Genomic DNA, 19,718 nt, shown 5'->3' with positions numbered 1-19,718 from the left:
AGACGGGGCTGTTTCAAGGGTCCAAAGAGGACGTGAGGCGACTATGGGTACTACGGGTACGTAGAGACTTTTCCTCCTTGGCTGCACGTGCTAAATTGCAGTGTGGCTGAGCAGCGACAGAAAATCTTTCACTGCAAAGTGTTTATGGGCTTCTGGGAAATGAGTTCCTGCCAGACAGATAAGGAGAGCACAATCCCCTCTCCTGTCATCTGTAATAGAGTGGCCAACACTTGTAAATAAACCCAGAAAGCAACAGCTCCTTGATCTAAAAAAAGTAAATAAGAGATCCTTATGCCCCAGGGTTAGGTGCATCCCTGGGTTGTGAAGGGATCTTGGAATATTTTGTGATTAACCTAAAGGCCTTCAAAGTCTTCCCTTCACCAAAGGCAAGAGCCCCGCATGTGCGCAGTTTATTCATTTAAACAGCAGTGGACCAAAGGGGAAAGCAAGGCTTTATTGTCTAAGGGGCTGTACAAAAGCTGTTGAAAACAATCATTACCTTTAAACAGAACCATATGTGTATGTGCCATTAACCACACCCACGCAGAGGGGAAAGGGGGAATAAATGAGGCGGGTTCTCAATAGCCAAAAATAGTTATTTATTTATTAATAATTTAAGGTTTTACATTCTTATAATAAATTCCATCTTAAAACTTTTACACCGTGAATTACTCTCCCTTATTGGCAACCGTGTGCAGGTTCACTGTGCGTACACACAGGTACAAATGTTCGCACATACTTCCAGTTTTATACAAAAAAAGAAAAAAAGACGCAAAATATTGCATTTGAGGTGAAGCTCCCTGAAGAATTTGTACAGAGGTAATGCACTGTTTTAGCACATCTGAAAGTTTTAAAAAGTGATCAAAAATCTTTCGCATTCAAAGACAGATCTCCTCCCAGATGATCTATTTACAAAAGGTAAGGCAAAAAATTAATTTAATTTTAAAAATATATATATCATGTGGAAACTACATCAAGAGTGTGAGAAAAAAAAAATCACCACAATGGAAAGAAAAATATATGAAAGAAGAGACTGTACTTGCTCACAAACTTCTCACCATTGCCGTTTCTCCCCCATGGAAAGCTTGCTTCAGTTGAACCATAAAATTAAGCATGCTGCAAATATATTCTTTGCAATAATAATCATTAAAAAAAAAAAAAGAACAAACAAATAAAGCAGAGTTTATGAAGAGAACAAAAACATAGATGTCCCTTGGATTGATCTCTTGAATACATGTGAATTCAAAAAAAAAAAAAAAAATCGCAAATCGACTCAACATTAAATATTTACATTGATCAAGTAGAATACTACTGAGCTCCTGGCAAACAAGTACTCCAAATACACTAAGCTGAAATCTCTTTCTTTGGCTCCTCTAAATCAAAACCAACCAACAAACAAACAAAATAACCAGTCTTCACTGAAGACAGAGGTGTACGCTGCAGATCCAAAAGCGCAGAGGGGAGCGGGGCAGCTCCGGTCCCCGGGGAGCACGTGCTCGGCCGCATCCAGCCTCACCCTGCCCCGCCGGGAGGCAGTGAGCGCCCACGAGCCTGCCGCAGGCATCCCGGAGAGCTCAGTGCCGTCCCTCCCGTCGCAGCCGCCCGCTCCATACCGCGTAACCTTTCCTGGCCTGCGCCGGCAGCCGCTGTCTGGTACTGCAGGCCAGAAAAAGAGAAAGCTGCGTCTTCTTGACCACTGCCGAAGAGAAACCAGTGACGAATGATCCCATGAGACGGACAGGAGAAGGGAGGCCACGGGCGCTCACGTGGACTGCAGGGAGTCCACCTGGAAGACGTTCTGGTTGGAAGGGGTGGTGAAGTAGAGCTGCTGGTTCGGCACACGATTGTCACAAGGGCTGCTCAGCCCCAGGGTCCGCTCAAAGTCCAGCAGCTGACCCATGAAATTGAAGTTGGGAGAAATGTTGGACTTCTTCATCTTGACGATGTCATAGGCATCATTCATGGACAAGTTGAGCTTCTGCATGAGGTAGGCCACCGTCACTGTGACCGAGCGACTGATCCCTGCTAAGCAATGCACCAGGACGCCGCAGTTCTTCCCCCGTGCTTCATCTGCGTGGAGACAAAGAGGCAGAGAAAGACACATAAGACAGAGGGTTGGTTACTGATCTCACAGCACAAACAAGATTAGTAACGGGCAGGAAGAAAGGGCAATTCTGATCTCAGTGACCGGCAAGGCAAGGCAAGAGTTAACTTCACCGGCTTAAAACCAGGACAGGAGGCGAATCCACTCCCCTAAGCATATGTACAGGAGTCCAAGAGCTGAGAAAACTAAGAAGGAGACAAAGGGAGCAGGATACGCCGCATGACACTGTTTTAGAAGTCAGTTTTAAAAGACACTCTTTCCCTTGGAGATTTGCTTTAAATTCTTAGTCCCTTTGCCCCAGCATGGAAATCCTGCAATATGTCACTGAATGCCTTTTATACAGACCAGCAGACTGCAAAGGTCTATTAAATTATTCTCCAACTGTTGTGCAGCTAACAATGGAGGTATTCAGGCATTTTAAAAGAATGAGGGAAGTCACAGGGGACAGCCCATTAGGAGGAACAGGATGTCAACATTGGTTGAAAATGGGTTCCTTTGTAATAGGAAATGCATTACAATGCCTGGAGATTAGTTTCTTTGTGGCTTCCAGCCCACATTTCTTCCTGCTGGGCTCAGATTACCTACATTCTGCACTATTACCGGTATCATTCAACCGGATTACAGCACAGCTTCCCAACAGATAATGCGATGCCCACCCCACCGCACCCCGAGCGGGGCGGTTTTAGTCTGTGTGTGTACCCCCCTCCAAGTGCAAACGTGAACGAGGACTCCTCGAGCCCTGGGGGATGCGTTTCCAAAGCTGCCGGATAACGGCAAAGGGCTGCCTAGCCGAGGCACCAAGCCCGAGAGGTATATCATTATTACCGCGAGATTTAATTAAAGCCTTGACTATACATTTGCCAGGGATACAAGTTATGAGTAACTTGCATTTAAAAGCTACAGTTAGCTTCCCAAAACGTTTATTTTCATTACACTGCACTCCAGTAGCCTCAAGAGGAGAAAGAAAAAAAAAAGGGGGGCATAAAGCCACCAACCTCAGGCTCATTTGCCTTCTCCCTCTGCCCTACGAAGAAATTTCAAGATATGGCCCATCCTGAGCATCGCTCAGCCCCCAGCTTCCACACAAATGCCTCTGGGAGGATTTCCACAGCCAGCCAAACCAGGTAGGCATTTGCTACCTGCAAATGTCACTCACACCTCTCAATAAACCTGCAAACAGCACCCACCTCTCAACTTAAGCCAGCTTTAAATAAATAATAATTAATTTAAAAAAAAATCAGAAAGTGGGGCATACCCCAGAGACTGTGAGAAATGCTACTACCTCTCCTCACCCCAAATCTCTTTCGAATTCTACAAAAGAAATTGACTTCTGCTGCTTGCTATGCAGCTGTTAGCAAATAACCGTGTCTCACCTATGAAGGAGATGGCCTCAGGGAAGAACTGAGACAGATTTTGGCTCCAGTGGTCAGAGATCGGGATCTGCTTGTACTTGAATTCGCCGGCGTTTTCAAAGAGATTAGGCAGGTTGGGGGTAACATTCAAGATGTATTTTATGCCAAACTCTTCTAAAACGTCCAGATTCGTGGAGTCCTTGGCACAGCCTAAGTAGAGGTAGGGTAAAATCTCCACCGGGAAGGAAGGCTGGTTGTTGGAGAGAGGGCTGCCATCGGAGTCGGTGGCACTATTGGGGTCTCTGTCAATGTCAGATTCAATGTCTGATGAGGAATCGGAGCTGATTCGGAGCCCTCCTAAGCCCAGAACTGGCAGAGGAGGAGAGCTGCTGCTACACGAGCTGTCTAGGTTAGTTTCGCAGTGCAGGGCAAACTCGGCCTGAAACTTGCTGAAACCACCTAAGGAGAAAAGCAAAGCGAAAAAAAAAAATGCAACCTGATATGAGACTGCAAGCCCGGTACAGCTCTGCCTGCAAGGGGACATCTGTTTCCCACCTCCTCGAGCCCCGGGTAAAAAAGAGGAAAACGCCACACGGCCACGCAGACTGACTAACCTAAAAGAAGGCTTTAGCAAAATCGCCCGCTGCGGCGGCGGGGGGGCTCCGGGCGGCCGCGATTAAAGCCCAGAGCCGCTTCGCCCCGCGGAGACCTCTCGTGGACAGCCGGGCGGCACCTCCTGCCGTCCTATCCGGCTCCTGCCGGGGTTCCCGCTCGCCCCGTCCTCCCCTGGCTGCTGCAGCGACCCCATCCTCTGGGTGTCCTTAAGCAAAGCGCGGAGAGGGGCGCTGGGGGGGACGCACGGAGACAACCCCGCCAGCCTGCGGGCCCGGGGGTCGCTGCGGGCGCTTCCCCCCAACCCTGCCCCGGGCAGAGCCGCAGCCCCAGCTTCGGGGGGCTCGCCTCCCCGGCCCCCCTCGCTCACCTTCCAGATAAAACGCCTTGCAGCCTTCGTCTTTGAGGCGCTTGAGGAGCAGCCCCAGCACGGACTCGCCGCCCGTGTTCTCGTTCCAGTCGCGGCTGTGCTCGTCGTACAGCACCACCGTGTCGGTGCCGCACCGGCGGGCGAAACGCTCCCGGTCCTCCTCGCTGCTGGCGACGAGGGAGCGCAGGGGCAGGTTGCCCTTCTGCAGCCGCCGCAGCATGATGCCGGGGATGGCCACGTTGATGGCTGACTCGATGTGGGACGACTCGTACAACTCCTGCGGCCGGCAGTCCATCAGCAGCAGCCGCTCGTTGCCCATCTCCAGCTGCTCGTTCAGCCACGCCACGGATTTACTAATCGCCATTTCCGACGCGAAAGGGACGGGTCTGAGCGTATCTAGCATGAGGAAGGACGGGGGGCGCGGAGCGGGCTCTGGAAGCGCCCCTCTCTCTCACAGGGGCATGCGGCTGGCTGGCAGCGGGCGGCGGCAGCCCTCCGCCTCGCCACAACTTATCTCCCCCCGCCCCAGGGAAATGAATCACGCAGCCCCCCCGCGCCGCCTCCCCCGCGCCGGGCGCCGACGAAGCCCCGGGGAGGGCGCAGCAGCCTCAGCGGGTGCGAGCGTGTGCGACTGGGTGCGCGCTGCCAGCCTGCCCGCTCTCCTCTCCTCTTTCCTTTTTTTTTTTTTTTTCCCTCAATGAATCCCTGAATGAACCTGCCTAATCGCCCCTGCAGCCCGAGAGCCCTCGGGCTTTTCCTCCTCCCCTCGTGAATGAAATCCAATTAACGTGCCGCCGAGCCGTGCTGCCTCGCTCGGCGCGGGGGCCGCTCTCCCTTCCCTCTGTCCCTCCGTCCCTCGGTCCCGCAGCCCTGTGCCCGTGCCGTGTCCAGCCCCGTGCCGCGCCAGCGGGCGCCTCCCACAGCGCTCCCCGAGCAGCGCGCCTCAATGGGCCCGGCGGCGGCGCGCTCAATGGGGACGTCGGGAGGCGCAGCCAATGGGGGCGCGCGGAAGGGGCCTGTTGCCGCGGCGACGGGCCGGCTGGAACAGGTCGCGGTGATGAATCGGTAATGAGTTTGTCATTCACAAAAACGGAAAGGAATTTCCGCTCCGGATAAGCCGAGTGCAAACAAGCGGCGGCCGCGGCGCGGCGGGCGGAGGCCGCGGGGGCAGGTGAGGGGGCGAGGCCCTGCCCCTGCTCCCAGCAAGGCGGCCCCGGGGGGGCACCCTCCTGCCCCCCCTCCGCGCCTTCCCTCCGAGTCCTCCGCCTGCGGGGAGCCGGCTGCGTGTCCCCCAATCACCCCCTACCGCCCCCCCAGCCCAGCTCCCCCCCAGGAATCGGGGGGGTGCAGCCCTGTCCTCAGCTGATCCCCACGGGATCCCCGCCCCCGTTAACCCCGCAGCCCCTCCCGCCCCCCCCCCCCCCCCACGTCCCCGGGTGGAGCCCCCCGGCCGCCGCCGCCCGTGCCCCCCCGCTGTCCACGCGGTGGGCGGAAGGAGGCTGCGGCCCCGCGGCGGGGGGGCTGCGGGAACGGGGCCCGGCGGATCGGCGCCGGGGGCGGCCGGAGGCCGGGCGGGGCGGCTGAGAGGTGCGGCTTTAGCGCACGGCTGAGCGAAAAGCCAGGAGCGAAAATAAAGCGGGAGAAGTCTCAAGGCTAATCCGGCTGCCGGCGGCGTCTGCCCCGGAGGAAAATCGTTCCGGTGAGGCCGGTCCCGCCGCTGCTGCGCTGCCGGGCGGTTATTTTTAACCCCGGCTGGAGGAGGCTCCTCAGGTAGCGAGCGGCTGCCGGGCAGCCCCGCGCCTCCCCCCCCCCCGCAGAAGCCCCCCGTGATGCTGAGAGAGCTGACACGGCACCCGCCGCAGGATCAGGACAGGCTGACACCCAGGTGGCACCAGCGACAGCCACCCCAGCAGGGATCTGGACAGGATCGTCGCTTGCTGCTTGTTTCGAAGGCTTGGGAGCGGGGCTTCAGTGTTACATAAATTCTGCGCTGCCTCTGCTCGGGGGGATTTGGCCAGGGTGAGACACAGGACACGCACACCCCCCGCTTTGTCCCACAAATTTTCAGGGCCACCGTGCCCACCACGGCCCTGCCCGCTCTCCTTAAAGGGTTTCCAGGCCGGTGCTGCCAGGTGCTTCCCCTGCTCGGCTCTGTATTTCAAGGCACACTGTCTAAACGTTCAGAACCGTGTTAGATCAAAGCAGGAGCCTTCGTGTATTTTATTATGATTTTGTTTTTTTTTCCCCCCTCTGCTAAGCCTTTTGTTCTCGCCCGGGCCAGGGCTCAGGCAGGACAGCAAACTCTGGAGCTGCCACCATCGGTTTCTTTTTATCAGTATGGCAAATAGCACAGTCCCGTGCTAAATAAATGATCAGATCATAATTTTAAGTCGTACTTTTTCCCTTGAAATTGATACCATGGTTATTCTTTATCTTTCCTCGCAAATATAACAGATCAACTTAAAATTTTACAAACTAATAAAACCCAAACCTCAGCCTCACTATCCGTGGCTTTCAGGTTTAAGAAACTGAAGGTCTGGAAACGGAAATTCTGCAAAGCGTGAGCAACTGGAATGGAAATTCCCAAACCCGCTTAATAGAGCCTAAAAGAGAGGTGTTTCTCTCTTAAGGTGCAGTATATTGCAGTGCTTGTCTTACAGCCATGTTAAACGTTTCTCCTTACTCATTTATGCCATTAATGTGTATTTTCTCTGATAATCTGTGTCCCAACAGGAGCCACAGCCAGAAGAATCCTCAAATGACAAAAAGTTAGGTCAACTTATAAAGCAGAAAAACAGAAGAAGTCACATCAAACAATGGTGAGTGTGACCTGAGAGTTAGAGACAGGGACAAATTCAGCAGAACATTGTGACAAGTCCCAGCAAGCTTGACACAATGATAAATACAATTCGCTCCTTGTAATCCACATTGTTATTAATTTACATCTTTTTTTCAGGCTTACATTGTACACTGATGATTTTTTTTTTTTAATGCAGATGCACAGAAAAACTTCAGCACATTTTCAAAGAGCCTGAATTTGAAGAAGACAACAAACCCCAAATTATTTCCATCAAATACTTCCATATTCATATAAGGTAAACTTGCCTCTCTGATGACTAAAATATTTTAGGAAGAAAATACGTTCTGATTATCATCTTCAGGGCATTTTCAGTGACGTTTTATGGCAGTGGTTTAAAATAAAAATCTTAGTCATTCAACATTTTAACTGAAAGCAACATATTATGCAAGCAGTTTATCAAACCCGTTGAGATACCTGCCTCATAGTAATCCAACAATAAATAATGACAGCATTTAAAGAGATTTTCATCATTAGTACTGTCAGATCTGATTGAAATGTTATGAATGTTAAGGTTAAGTATATGAAGGCAATAAAAATTTAGATGAAGCATGCTTGGGAGAGTTATATTTCCCAGGAGGATCTGGGGGCAGAGACTTGCTGTGAGGATGGCTATTGCCAGCTCACTGCATGGCAACAGTTTGGGGGTGGCGTCTGCTGAGCTGAGAGACAGGCAGGAGATCCTGCTCTGCAGCGGAGTGAAACAAGTGAAACAGAAAGGACACCGTCTGTGCCAGGACCTCCCTCTGCACTCCCGGCTGAAGATCACTGGAGGAGAGTGAAAGCTCCATTGTACTTTGCTGTCTTTATGTTTGCATGCATGTGTGCCCTCACTGTCCCTCTCTCTGGCTGGACCACGTTGTCCCATCAGTCCCTGAGGGCATGCAGGAGTGGACCACACTGCCATTTGGTGCGTTATCAAAGACCAGATCTACAGGCCAAGCATCACCAGGTCGCTTATCCTTCAACTTCCACAAGTTTTTATAGTACCCAGGCAGCGAGAAGAGCCTGTTCCCGTTCACCACGACTCCCTCATTCATACAGCCACAGGAAGGGAGAGCTTTTGAACCTTGCAATTTTTGTCTCTGGGTGGTTTTTGTTTGCTTGATTTGTTTTGTTCTATTTTGTTTCATTTTGTTTTGTTTCATTTTTTCTTTGTATATCTCCCTGGCTGTGAATGAAACCTCTTCAGCACAGCTCAAAGCATATTTATTGCAAAAAGCCCATTTTGCTGACTTTTGGACCAGAGACCTGCTCATTCTTAGCATGTGTAGAGGCCCAAATCTCCATAGCCTGAGCTTTTCTTGGCCAGAGATGGAGACAAGAGTGGAGCGTGGAGATTAGAGTTCAGTGTTGCTTAGCCCAATTCCTTCATGTTTTTCCTTGTAATAGAAAACCTTGCCCTGAATTAGGCAGACAGGATTTCTACATAGTGTAATGGGAGAGAGAAGTACCAAAGAAGGCAGGTATCTATGACATTTTGAAACTGGGCCGGCTGGGCCACTGTGAGACACTTCACAGCCTGGGATGCTGAGGCAGCGGTGCAGGGGCATCCTCAGGAGGCTAAGTACGGGTGAAGTTTCTTCTTGAATTAGACACCAAGAATGGGAAAGTTTTTTCTTTTGTTAAGTGCTTTCTTTCTCTAAAGATACAGGTCCACACCTCTCTTCCATATGTTTTGGAGCAGAATTTGACAAGAGCCTGTCTTTCTATGGGAAAATGCAGGAAAAAGAAATAGTAAAGACTTTTCTGTGTTTTTTGGATTTTTTTTTGGTCAGACCTTTCCCATGTTGTATAAATAAATATTTATGATAACAGGGAGTCCAGCCTTGGTTTTCCACATCCCACTGATGACCTGAACCAAAATGGCAGAGCAACCCTTGGTCTTGGCACTGCTTTATGTCGGGCACGTGAAGTATGCTCTGAGATTGCCTGCTGCAGGAGGCCAGAGAGCACGAAACACGCTGGCGTCAGGATTTTGGTTGAGATGTAACTCAACTTGATGCTGAGTATGCAGGTGCTTGGGAAGTGTAATGGAAATATTTCACTGCTGAGAAGTCACAGTTAGCCATGAATTTTGAGGCTCTTGTCTGTCAGCCTTGGCTGAACCAGCCCGTGATGGCAGCCATTTAGCTTCAGATGTCAAAAGTTAGCTGTTCCCCTTTTAACAAGTTCTCTCTCTTAATAATCACTTTCAGAGGGTCTTCAAAGAGGACAAATTGTGCTATAGAGCTGCTCGGTTCCCTCCACTACCTCTAAATGGAACCTAGCATAACCAGCCCTTACTTAAGTAAGGCACTTAAGTGCCTAACTTTGAAGCCACGAGTCTTGCCTCTAGGTTTGCCTGCAAATCCCTCTCTCAGTTTCTTTTAATTTCAGTGGAAGTGAGAATTAGCAGCCTGTCTGTGTTGGCTTGTGTGAATGACCTATTTGAACACAGAAATACACAAATCACTGTAGGCTAAACCTGCCATAACATAGAGTGCCTTTGGTGCAAAAGCGGTTAGTGCAGGGTGCCGCAAAGGGAGCACAAAAGTGCCCTATAAAGCATTTTACTTGTTTTATGCAAAGCACAAACAATTTATGGAAATGGTATTTAACTGATTATTCAATGTCCAATTATTCACATCTAAAATAATTCCTGAAGTTGGAGAAATAAAACACTGAATGACTCCATTTAGGAAATCCTTTTGACTCAAGTGCTTTCCTTGAAACAGCAAATAGCTGGATGACCTCAAGCACATATTTAATTGTGCCTTGTAATAAAGTAATGTAATTAGCAATTACTTAGGAATGATGCTTTAAAATACTTAACAGCTACTACAGAAATGCATTTATTCAAGAGATTTTGTTTTCTTTTGACTTCTAAGACAAAGTAAAAGTTTCTATCTGAATGTAGCTCATACCTGAGTTCCTCAAATTGTTCCCCAGGGCGTGTAAAGGTGAGCAGTTTTATTTGACAGCAGATCTCTAATGGCTGTAGGGCTATCCTTTCTTAGAGGATAAAACTAAGCTTGCAGGAGGGCAGTACAAGGCACACATTTCACCAGGCTCACACAGGGAATTGGCCAGGCACACAAGCCGGCACTCCAATTTTTTTATTTTTTTTTTTCCCTTTGTGCTTCCCACTAGGTACTGCCTTTAGTGGCAGGTTTGGTGGCACTCACCTGTGTACCACTTCATAATGGTTTACATTCTGCTGGCAACAGAAACATGGCACAGGTGGGCATCTCTGCCTTGAAAACAATAGACATGAAGAGAACAGAAGGCTATGTGTCCATACTTTTATAAATAATTACATGTTAATTTGAAAGCTTTCAAGTAAAAAAAAAAAAAACTGTATAAAGGAGGCAAAAAAGAGAAGCAGACTAAGATCTAAAAGGGATACTAGGGCAGTGATTGAGAGAAAATACTGATATGCCCTTAAACTTGGTAGCTGTAATAAATTAATAAATTAGCTTACAAGTTGGAATCCAGATTTGTATGATTCTGTTATCTGTGCAGAGGAAAACAGCAATTCCTATTCAAAAATCCTGGTCTGCACTGCAGGAATATCCTGTGGTTTGTACAGGGCCAACAACGTACTTATATTATTCTTCTGCCAATACCAAAGAGTTCAGTAGTGTCCGAAGTGTTCCCCTGTTCTGTGTGTTGGTGTGTTTTTCTCTGACGTTGCCTTCTATTCAGGGGCAGCCTATGTCATGCTATACCAGGCACACACATCACAACAGATGAGGCTGCTGAGAAAATGCTATAATCTCTTTAGTGCATCCCATTTTGGTGTGCTTGGAAGGCTTTATTAGGCACTAGCACGTGGGCTTACCTGGGGAAGCGTTAGTGCTATCGCTACAGCATGTTGCTGCACTAGCACAGTCCCATTTTCATCCAGTTCACTCATCCCACAAGGAAGCAAACCTGACAGCATCAAGCAAGTGTAGAAAGCAACTCTCTGTTCCCAATTCTAAAGTTTTATTTTCCTCCCCACTTGCAAGGTCCCCAATCCCACTTCTCTCTCCAGTCACTTGCTCTGACCGTGGGAATAAAGCCTTCCCCTGGGATGACTGAAGGCTTGTTCTAGAGTGTGAAAGGAGTAAACGGGCACTTTGCACAGTGCAGGTTAAATCAACTGTGCAGAGAGCAGAGCAGGGACAGCAAATTACATAAGAAAAAGATCTTCATCCTGGGACAGGCATATTCAGGAAAAGAAACACAGCACGGCTATCTCATGTTCTGGTTCCAAAGAGAGGCAATTAGGAGCCTAACCCAGGCATGAACAATTCAATTTCCGCTGCCTGTTTTTTATATGGCCACTGGAATGTGGCCTGGGGACCTGGTGGAGCCAAGCACACAGTTTCGCTCCAGGATGTCACAGGGGTAGGCAAGTGGATAGATATATGTCCTGGCACCTGAAGCCCCCATTTAGCACATCTGCTTTACTTTTCACAGATGTAACCCCTGTGGGGACCTCTCCCAGGCTAGGCAGGACCTGCACCAAATGTGGTGAAAGCACTGACAGAGGCAAGAATTTCCTTACCGCTGGGACTGGGGGTTCCCTAGATGACATGCTGCTGCCAAACGCAGTTTGGTAAAATTTATTGAGGGGAAGCAGCAAATTGGTGATCCGACCGAGATGCTAAAATGTCCTACTTGATTAAAAAAAGACGTCAAATCACATGCTGAATTTGCAGCACCAGTGGCTTTGCTGGCATGAAGGGGACAGCGTGTGACTGGTCTATGTGTGTTTGTGTCCTGTGATGCAAGAGTTTGGCTTTCTGGTGTAGTTTGATATATTTCCCCCCACTCCCAAGTAAGTAGTGGGAAACAAAAACTGCCAAACAGTGGTCTCAAGGGGTCACTGCACCTCCTAATTCCCACAGATCCACCTACTAATTTCATTTTATCTGGAAGTTTGAGAGACCTTGGGTGGTGGAAGAGGGAAAACAGTTGAAAGAATTTGTAGATAGAACAAATGGGGAAAGGATAATCCCCTAAATGTGGAGCAGCACTTAAAATGTCTGGGGCAGTACTGGGTTGTGCATTCTACTATGAAAGTATATGTTTATAGTCCTTCTAAAAGGCATACATCTCAAAGTATGGACAGAAATGGGTATGGTAGTTATTTCTGCATCCCTGATCCAGCATTTAAGAGCTTTGCAGTATACAACATACCTTGAAGATTGGGAGTGTACAAGTGTAATTTCTGCAAATGTTGACAAGAGAATTCCTGCTGGTTTTCACCTTGGCTTTACTGTGCTTAGATATCAATGAGGATGTTGTGGTAGAACTGGCCCATCTAAATACCAGGTCGTCACTTAGTGTGTCAGAGCAGTACGGCGTGATGATCACAGTGCTGCTTGTGGTCACAGCTCATCTTACTCATTTGGTGCACGGTGCCACCAGCATACCACAAAGGTAAATTGTATTAAATTTCTACTTTCTCTGAAGAGGTTTATAGTGTAGCTGTGAAATATAAACTATTTTCACAAAGCTTCCCATTCTGGCTAAACTGTGCAGCTAAATCTCCCTTCAAGTGTTGAGAAGAGGTTGGTGTACAAATGTCTACACCCGTGTGCTTTCCAGTGATGCACTGGAGCCTCCCTGCTCTCTCTTAGTGGTTTTCTTCAGTATCTCTTATAAATGGTTTTTGTTTTGGTTTGGTTTGTTTTTCTTTCAGTCCCATTTTGCATCAATCTGCTTCATTTCATATGGCAGTCCCATCAGATCAGAGAAGTCAAACATTTTTCGATCACATCAGAATTTGAATGAGAGAGATATCAAATAAGACCCAAGCATGCAGAAAAAAAAGGACCAGGATGCAGCAGTGGGGTGCTCCCTTTCCAGTCTGCCCCACGACACTGACGTTCTTGGCTGCTTCTTCCCATTCTGGATGGGCAGGATCCTCAAGAAATGGATGATCCTTCTTTTTTTTTTTTTTTTTTTCCTGAGTGAACTGCAACTTATTGAATCAGGGAAATCACATTAGAATTACGCTATGGATGATGTATCCTAGATGGTTAGGTCCTCAGAAACGTAGAGGAACGCTTAGTGAGTCAGCCCTGCAATTTTTGGTGGAGTAGGTCTATTCCGGTGTGTGGGTGTTCACAGAACAATTACGTAAGTGTCAGGGTAGCGAGGAACTTTTGACATTTCTGGCAGCTTAAACTGAGTTCTTTTCAGTCAAAAATACTCTAATTGTTGTTCTCTTGCATTAAACACACATCATTGCCTTAACTGGATTTGGGGGGGGTGGGGGGGGGTGGGGGGGGCATTTTTTGAAGCATCACTTGTCAGGGCAAGATATTGGAGCAGTTTTATTCCTGAGAAAACAGGAGATTTTTCACAGTTACAGTGAGACGAACATTTGTGAGAACCGTTTTAAATCATATAAGAGGGTGCGAAAGTTGCCATGCCATATGCCTGGAATTTACTATGGTAGAGCTAATTGCTGCCACTGAATGTAAGGGCCCGTCAGCTTTTTCATCATCACACCCACCCTCAACACTTTTTTTTCTTCCTTTTTTTGACTTTAAATTTGCCTGACTTTTTTGCCTGTATAGTTTTTGGGTTGCAGAATGATAATGCAACCTCCAGACTAACCCTCTGAACACCTTACATCCTATATTCAAGGTGACTAGGTTAGGTACCCCACTTATGTGGGGTGGATTAAATTCCAAGGCAACTGCTCTTCTACGTGTATTACACAGGGAAACAAGGAAAACTGGTTTGTCTCCCAAGAGCAAGATACCTAAATTAGTCAAACTAAATCAGTGTCCAAATGACGTTTTCAGGGAAGATTTCTCTCTAAAGATCAGTTAGGAAAGAAACAAAATATGATAACCATTTTCTTTCTTGTTTGATCCAAGTTGCACCTTTGATACCAAAAAGCTCCCATCAAACTAACCAATGTCTGTTTGTTTTTTTTTTTGCTCTGGATAAATATTAAATCTTTCAAGTGATCATGACCTTGAAACCCTGTCTATTCTTCTACATGGTGCCACAATGAGGCAGGTCACAACTCTGAACGGTGCAGGGCATCCAGCTGACATGCCTGAGTGATCATCTGGCAAAACGGCATTAGTCCATGGCTGCTGGAGAGTCAACAAAGGGATGTAGGATGTTTTCCACCTAAAAAAAAAAAAAAAAGTGTATTTTCTGTCGTCAGACACAGAGAAGGGCTCTGTTACCTGTCCTCTGGGGACAGAGGGAGAACTGGACCTGTATGGGAGTGCTTGTGCATTAGCTAAGTTAGGAAGTCCTCACTGAGACTGGAAGTACATGAGATGAGAGCTCTACCAGTGACAGTTCGTGATGAGGAATCACTGAGATAACCTGTGTTCTTTGGGCTCCAACCAATTTATTTTTGGCCAAGAATTTTCCCAATTAGTGAGGACAACTTCAGCCTGGGTGTTCCGGCTTACTGATATGTACATTATTCCAGCTCAGACTCTTAGCATAAGGGGGTTCATTTTATCACTTGCCTCTGAAATTCGCAGATTCAAAGTTTGCATCTGCAGTCACTGCAATCATCTAATTGCTTCTCAAAAAAAAAATAGAAAATCCTGGAGATCCACAGTGTGGATTTATATCACTTGTATCCTGGTGGACTGAAGAGATTCATTGTTCTGGTGTGTGCAGGAGGAATTGCTTAAATCCAGTGAGCAAAAACAAAGGGACTCTCAGTGCCTCATACTTCCTCCCCAGGATTTGTGCAAAGTAAATAAAAGAACTAAGCCTTCTGCAGTGAGTGCTCAGTTTGAGAGCACTCTTCACTCCAGCTCAGTGCTTTCAACTGCCACCCATGTCAATTCACGTAGTTACGCAGGGAAAATTGGAGGCAAATAAGCAGGAGTTCTTGCATAGCAAGAGCTCTCTATGCTCACTGATAACATTTGTCTCTCCTAGGTTCAGACACAGACTAATTATTTAAAAATAATTTCCCCCACTCCTTTGATACCCATTGACAGCGCATGCGATGCCTCTGCTATGTCAGGTAGGCATGAAGTGTTACATCCTCATAGGGAGAGGTCACCTACCCCAGTGCTCAGCGTGTGAGCAATGACAGCCAGGGCAACCTCCTGAATGTACAACAGGATATATTCTTTAAAAGGCTTTGTTAGCTGGTCTTTTTTTTTTTTTCTGAAAATCTACAAAAATAAATGTATGAATGCTGTGTTATTAACTACTAAAGCTAGGAGATATATTGCTATGGGAAAATACTGATTACAATCTACTAATTGTCAGATGCAAATCTGCTGTTCTCCGCTGAGGAAGTATCGCTTTATTCAATCACTTGGCTGATTTTGTCTCATCTGAGTAAGACAATCAGTATTCTCAAGCTAACAAGTGGACTGGAAACAAATAGAGCAGTAGATATTCTGGCTTTAGTGTCAAGGCAACTGTAGGTAAATTGACCCAATTCTCTTCACTGATATATTCCATAACAATTAACAACTGTAACATTAAAATAGTCGCAAGAAGCAATAGCAAAGTTCACAACCATTAGAGTAACAGCAGTTTGTGCAGGAAAAAAAAAAAAAACATTTTAAATTGCAGTGCCTCACTTCCCTGTGAGTGGTGTTATAGCAGTTTTTCAAGATTAGCTGACATAGTAAGGCAACAGCATTGCCTGGAATAGGACCCATGATGTTGATTGTCTTGTTCTTTTCTCTTGTAAGGATAGCCCACATTGATTTTGCAACTGAGTCACTGCAAAAATATATTGCATATTACTTTAGAAGGCAAATGAGGCCAAAATTACAGAGAAATTAACCAAGGGCTTTTTATTCTGTAGGCTTGGAATTGATTGGGGGCTCTAATAATCCATTAAGCTGAATTAAGCACGTCACCTTTAGAAAGAAGGGGAAAATGAACTTCTGACCGCAGAGACAGCAGAGATGAGATGGGGAAGACATGCCAGAAGGACCAGGTCCAGCTGTGGCAAGGCGAGGTCCAAGCAGGGGTTACAGATAAGGCCAAGGTGACCCCAACACCTCCCCTACACCAGCAGCTGCCCTGTAGATCTGTGCAGCTCCTGCCTGGTGCCCCTTGTCTGCCTTCCCCCACCCGACCTTCATACTTAAGCCTCCAAAAACTATGCAAGCTGCCTCCATTCACTATGGCTTACAGTTTGCCTAGGAGCAATTCCTGAGCACCAGAGGTATGTCCTACAGGCAAGGTCACGTGGCACACTGTGACAAAAAGGTTACAAGTACCGAGCATTTGCTGAGGCTGTTTTTGCCTAAGGCCACCCTTCAGAGCAGAAGCTCACTTGGGGGCAGCCAGGGGACTTTCTGCTTGCACAGGGGGTGCTGAACTTGGCTGAGGTCAGGGAGAAAAGAGCAAGGGCTGGGTGAAACGGAGCTGCTGGACCTGAGATAGAGCCCCAGAGGACACATGGTCTCTATCTGAGAACAGGCTGCCTGCCTGATCCCTTCTCCATCTGGGCTCTCATGAGCCTCTCTTTCTGGGAGAAAGGCCTTAGATGAAGTATTCTTAGATAGAGACTGTTTTCTTTAGCTCTTTGTAATCAGCCCAGCAAGGACATTTATTGAAACTCAAGGTGTCTGTTTTCGTTTCTACTGCTGGGTGAGAGGGCACCTCACACTTGCCTGTGGGTTGATCTAATCCACTTTTGGAGGAAGTGCTAAATGCTTCTTGAGAAGTGGCTAGGAGGGTTTTGTTTTCTGAGTCCCTTACTTCCCTCAGGTTAAAAGAAGGGCTTCTAGGAAGCAATTTGCATTGTTTTTGTTAGAAGACATAGCACTTCTAGGAACCTATAGTCAGTATATACTTGGAAGAGAGAAGACGAGTGTATCATTTCAGAGGAATCAAAATGAATTCCTGAGATCTGTATGTCAGAGATTTCCTCTGAGGGTTTTCTTAACATAAGATCCATGTTCTTCTGAAATTTCCCATATGTTCTCAGGAATATGTTCTCTTCAGAACATGTGGGCTATATTTTCTATCGAGTGGCCCTTAGACCAGGGTGAATTTACTTTTCAAGAATTGGGGGTTTTAACAGAAGTAACCCAAAGATCGTGTCAAAGGATGTTTTTGCCCGTCTGTTGGTGACATTTGTGAATGATGGAAAACCATCCATATGGCTAAACAGACTATGTCCACTCCCCCACAAGTAGTGACTTAGAGGATGAAAGAAATATTCATCCTGATCATCTGTTTTGTAACAGGATATTTAAGCTTTCAAGAATGTCGTTATTATTGGGGAGGAGGGGAATGGGCAGCAAGACAGGATCTGTAATAGATTACTGATGCTGGGAAGCAAGTAAGCCATAGGGCAGGAAACCTGCCTGAGCCCCACCAGCCCTGCTATTGCCCAGGAAGAGGGGTTGTAGGCCTGCCGTAATACGAAGAGGAGGAAAAATGGGAAAAGGAGGCAGCCTTACCATGGGCAGTTAGGAGGTCAAGGAGAATAAGTGGGTTTTGAAAAATGATAGGGTCTTAAGAAGGAGGGGGGGGGTGGGGTTTGCATCTCTAATGCATGTGAAGAGAGGACAGAGACCAGGGATAGGGCCGTAAATCTGGTTCTGCAGACACATCTGGGAAAGCTCACCCTGTTGCGTTGCAGGGAGGCTGGCAGTAGAGGAGGCTGAATCTCAGCTCTGTGTCTCTGGTCCAGTTAAGCAAATGGCACTGTTCTGACTTACACTGGCCCAGGGCTTGTGGCTATCTGAAAATGACCTTATTTGAACTCTGGTTCTGAACTAAGGAGCATGAAAATTGCAAAGCTCTTTGCTTCTAGTCAGGACTTCCAGGGTTGGCATTAATAGCTTTGGTGAACTGTAGTCCATTGATTTAAAGCACCTGTGCTTCTGCAAGTCAGGACTTTATCAATTTTTTATCACTTACACAGGAAGAGTGCTGAGCTTAATGCTATTTATCCAGCTGGACATATTGACTTTGACTTAGGAGATCAAAGCATTTGGGTTAGGGATTGTGTAACATCTTCATATAAGAACTGTCAGGGGTAAATTTACCAAAGCCTGAAGCTTTGATTGATGATCATTTTGCATGAGTGTTCAGCGTAAGGAAGCACACAATAGACCCTTTCTCTTAATGGACCTGCAGGCCATGGCACTCTTAAACATACATATTTTGAAACACGTTTCATCACCTGCTGGAACGTAACACTACATAAAATTCTGGAAGGTACTCTGGAACAGGAGCTTTCCCTGTGTGAGTAAATGGCTCCAAGGAGGTGGCCCAAGACCCTTTAAGATGTGACTTGCTGTGGTACCAACTGGGAGCCAGTAAGGAGGATGCATTATTATTATTATTATTATTATTATTATTATTAGCCATTGTAATAACAGCACTTCCCGATAGGTAGGGTGCTGGTAAGTGCTAGCTGTGAAGCTCACAGATTCAGTTCTCTGCTCCAACGCAGCACTGCAGGCAGCAAAACAGTCTGGAGACAGAGCAAGCCCATCCTCCCAGGAAAGGTAAAAGAGATTTGTCTTCTAGTCCCAGTTGGCAAGACATGCCACCTTCTGTGGAAGGACTTCCCTCATCTATTAATGTGTGAAAGGTACTAAATACGCTTGTTAAACACTTTGGCATCATATATCACCAATTAGTGGGTTTTATTCATATCCTCTAACTTTTAAAATGCTGGACGCTGGTCCCCAGCTTGGAAGGGCACACAGCCTTAGGGGCACCAACTGCCCTCCTGTGATGGAGAGTATCTTCTACTGTCAGCTATAAAAGGAGCCATGGAGATAACAATCTCTTATCTCTGTCTCAAAATAAGCCATGCAGAATACCTGTCCCAGCCTCAGTGGAATGAAAACAACAGCACTCCCCTCATCACAGGAGGTGTTAGCAACATGGATGTGTACTCTTTGGATAGCTGTCCTCGCTACATCCCCCAGTAGTAGGGGTCATGTACAGAATTAAATCAGGTGGAATATGGTAGATGGTTGTCTGAGCTTTTCTCTCAACATTAAATGAAAATCCAACAAACTATGGATTAGACCAGCCCTATTATTAATCCATGGGTTTTAAAGCTGTGCAGAACTTTGACAACTATTGTCGCTCCCCTTTTGACTAGGTGCTCAGGGCATGGACCCAGCCCAGAAGACAGGCTGGCCCTGCTGGGCTGGTCCCCTCCTGCAGCTCGTCCAAGGTGGGGGCATCTGCAGGCAGACTGCAGCAAGGGCACTGTGAGCGGTGGGAAAGGGGCTTGTTGCTGCCGCCACTTTGTCTGCTACTCATAGCCTTCATCCTGAGTGTGCCATAGCTTGTGCGCAGCAGCTTTTCCTTTCTTTTTTCGTTTTTTTTTTTCTTTTTGCTATAAACAAACAAACACAACCTAAATATTTGGAGCGCGGATTGCATGGCTCAAGGACTCAGGATGATTAAAAGCAGGAGCCATACAGAGACATCCAGAAATGATTGTTTTTAACA

At 47.1% G+C, this 19,718-nt stretch overlaps 1 protein-coding gene and 1 long non-coding RNA gene across 2 annotated transcripts; one reads left to right on the top strand and one right to left on the bottom strand.

Moving 5' to 3' along the window:
* Positions 1 to 211: 211 nt before the first annotated feature.
* DUSP6 (dual specificity phosphatase 6) lies at positions 212 to 5,404 on the bottom strand. Its single transcript, XM_035551792.2, has 3 exons — positions 4,439 to 5,404; positions 3,478 to 3,915; positions 212 to 2,070 (listed from the first exon to the last, which is right to left on the bottom strand). Exons 1-3 carry the CDS (start codon positions 4,839 to 4,841, stop codon positions 1,763 to 1,765), a joined length of 1,149 nt encoding a protein of 382 aa, XP_035407685.1. The 5' UTR covers positions 4,842 to 5,404; the 3' UTR covers positions 212 to 1,762.
* Positions 5,405 to 6,035: 631 nt separating this feature from the next.
* On the top strand, positions 6,036 to 7,844 carry LOC118250574 (uncharacterized). The gene is made up of 3 exons (XR_004779489.2): positions 6,036 to 6,457; positions 7,172 to 7,257; positions 7,435 to 7,844. It is a non-coding gene; the product is annotated as an uncharacterized LOC118250574 (long non-coding RNA).
* The last annotated feature ends 11,874 nt before the right edge of the window (positions 7,845 to 19,718 follow it).

Source organism: Cygnus atratus, chromosome 1, assembly GCF_013377495.2.
Source record: "Cygnus atratus isolate AKBS03 ecotype Queensland, Australia chromosome 1, CAtr_DNAZoo_HiC_assembly, whole genome shotgun sequence".
Classification (NCBI taxonomy): Eukaryota; Metazoa; Chordata; class Aves; order Anseriformes; family Anatidae; genus Cygnus; species Cygnus atratus.
This window is presented reverse-complemented; position numbering and strand designations above follow the sequence as displayed.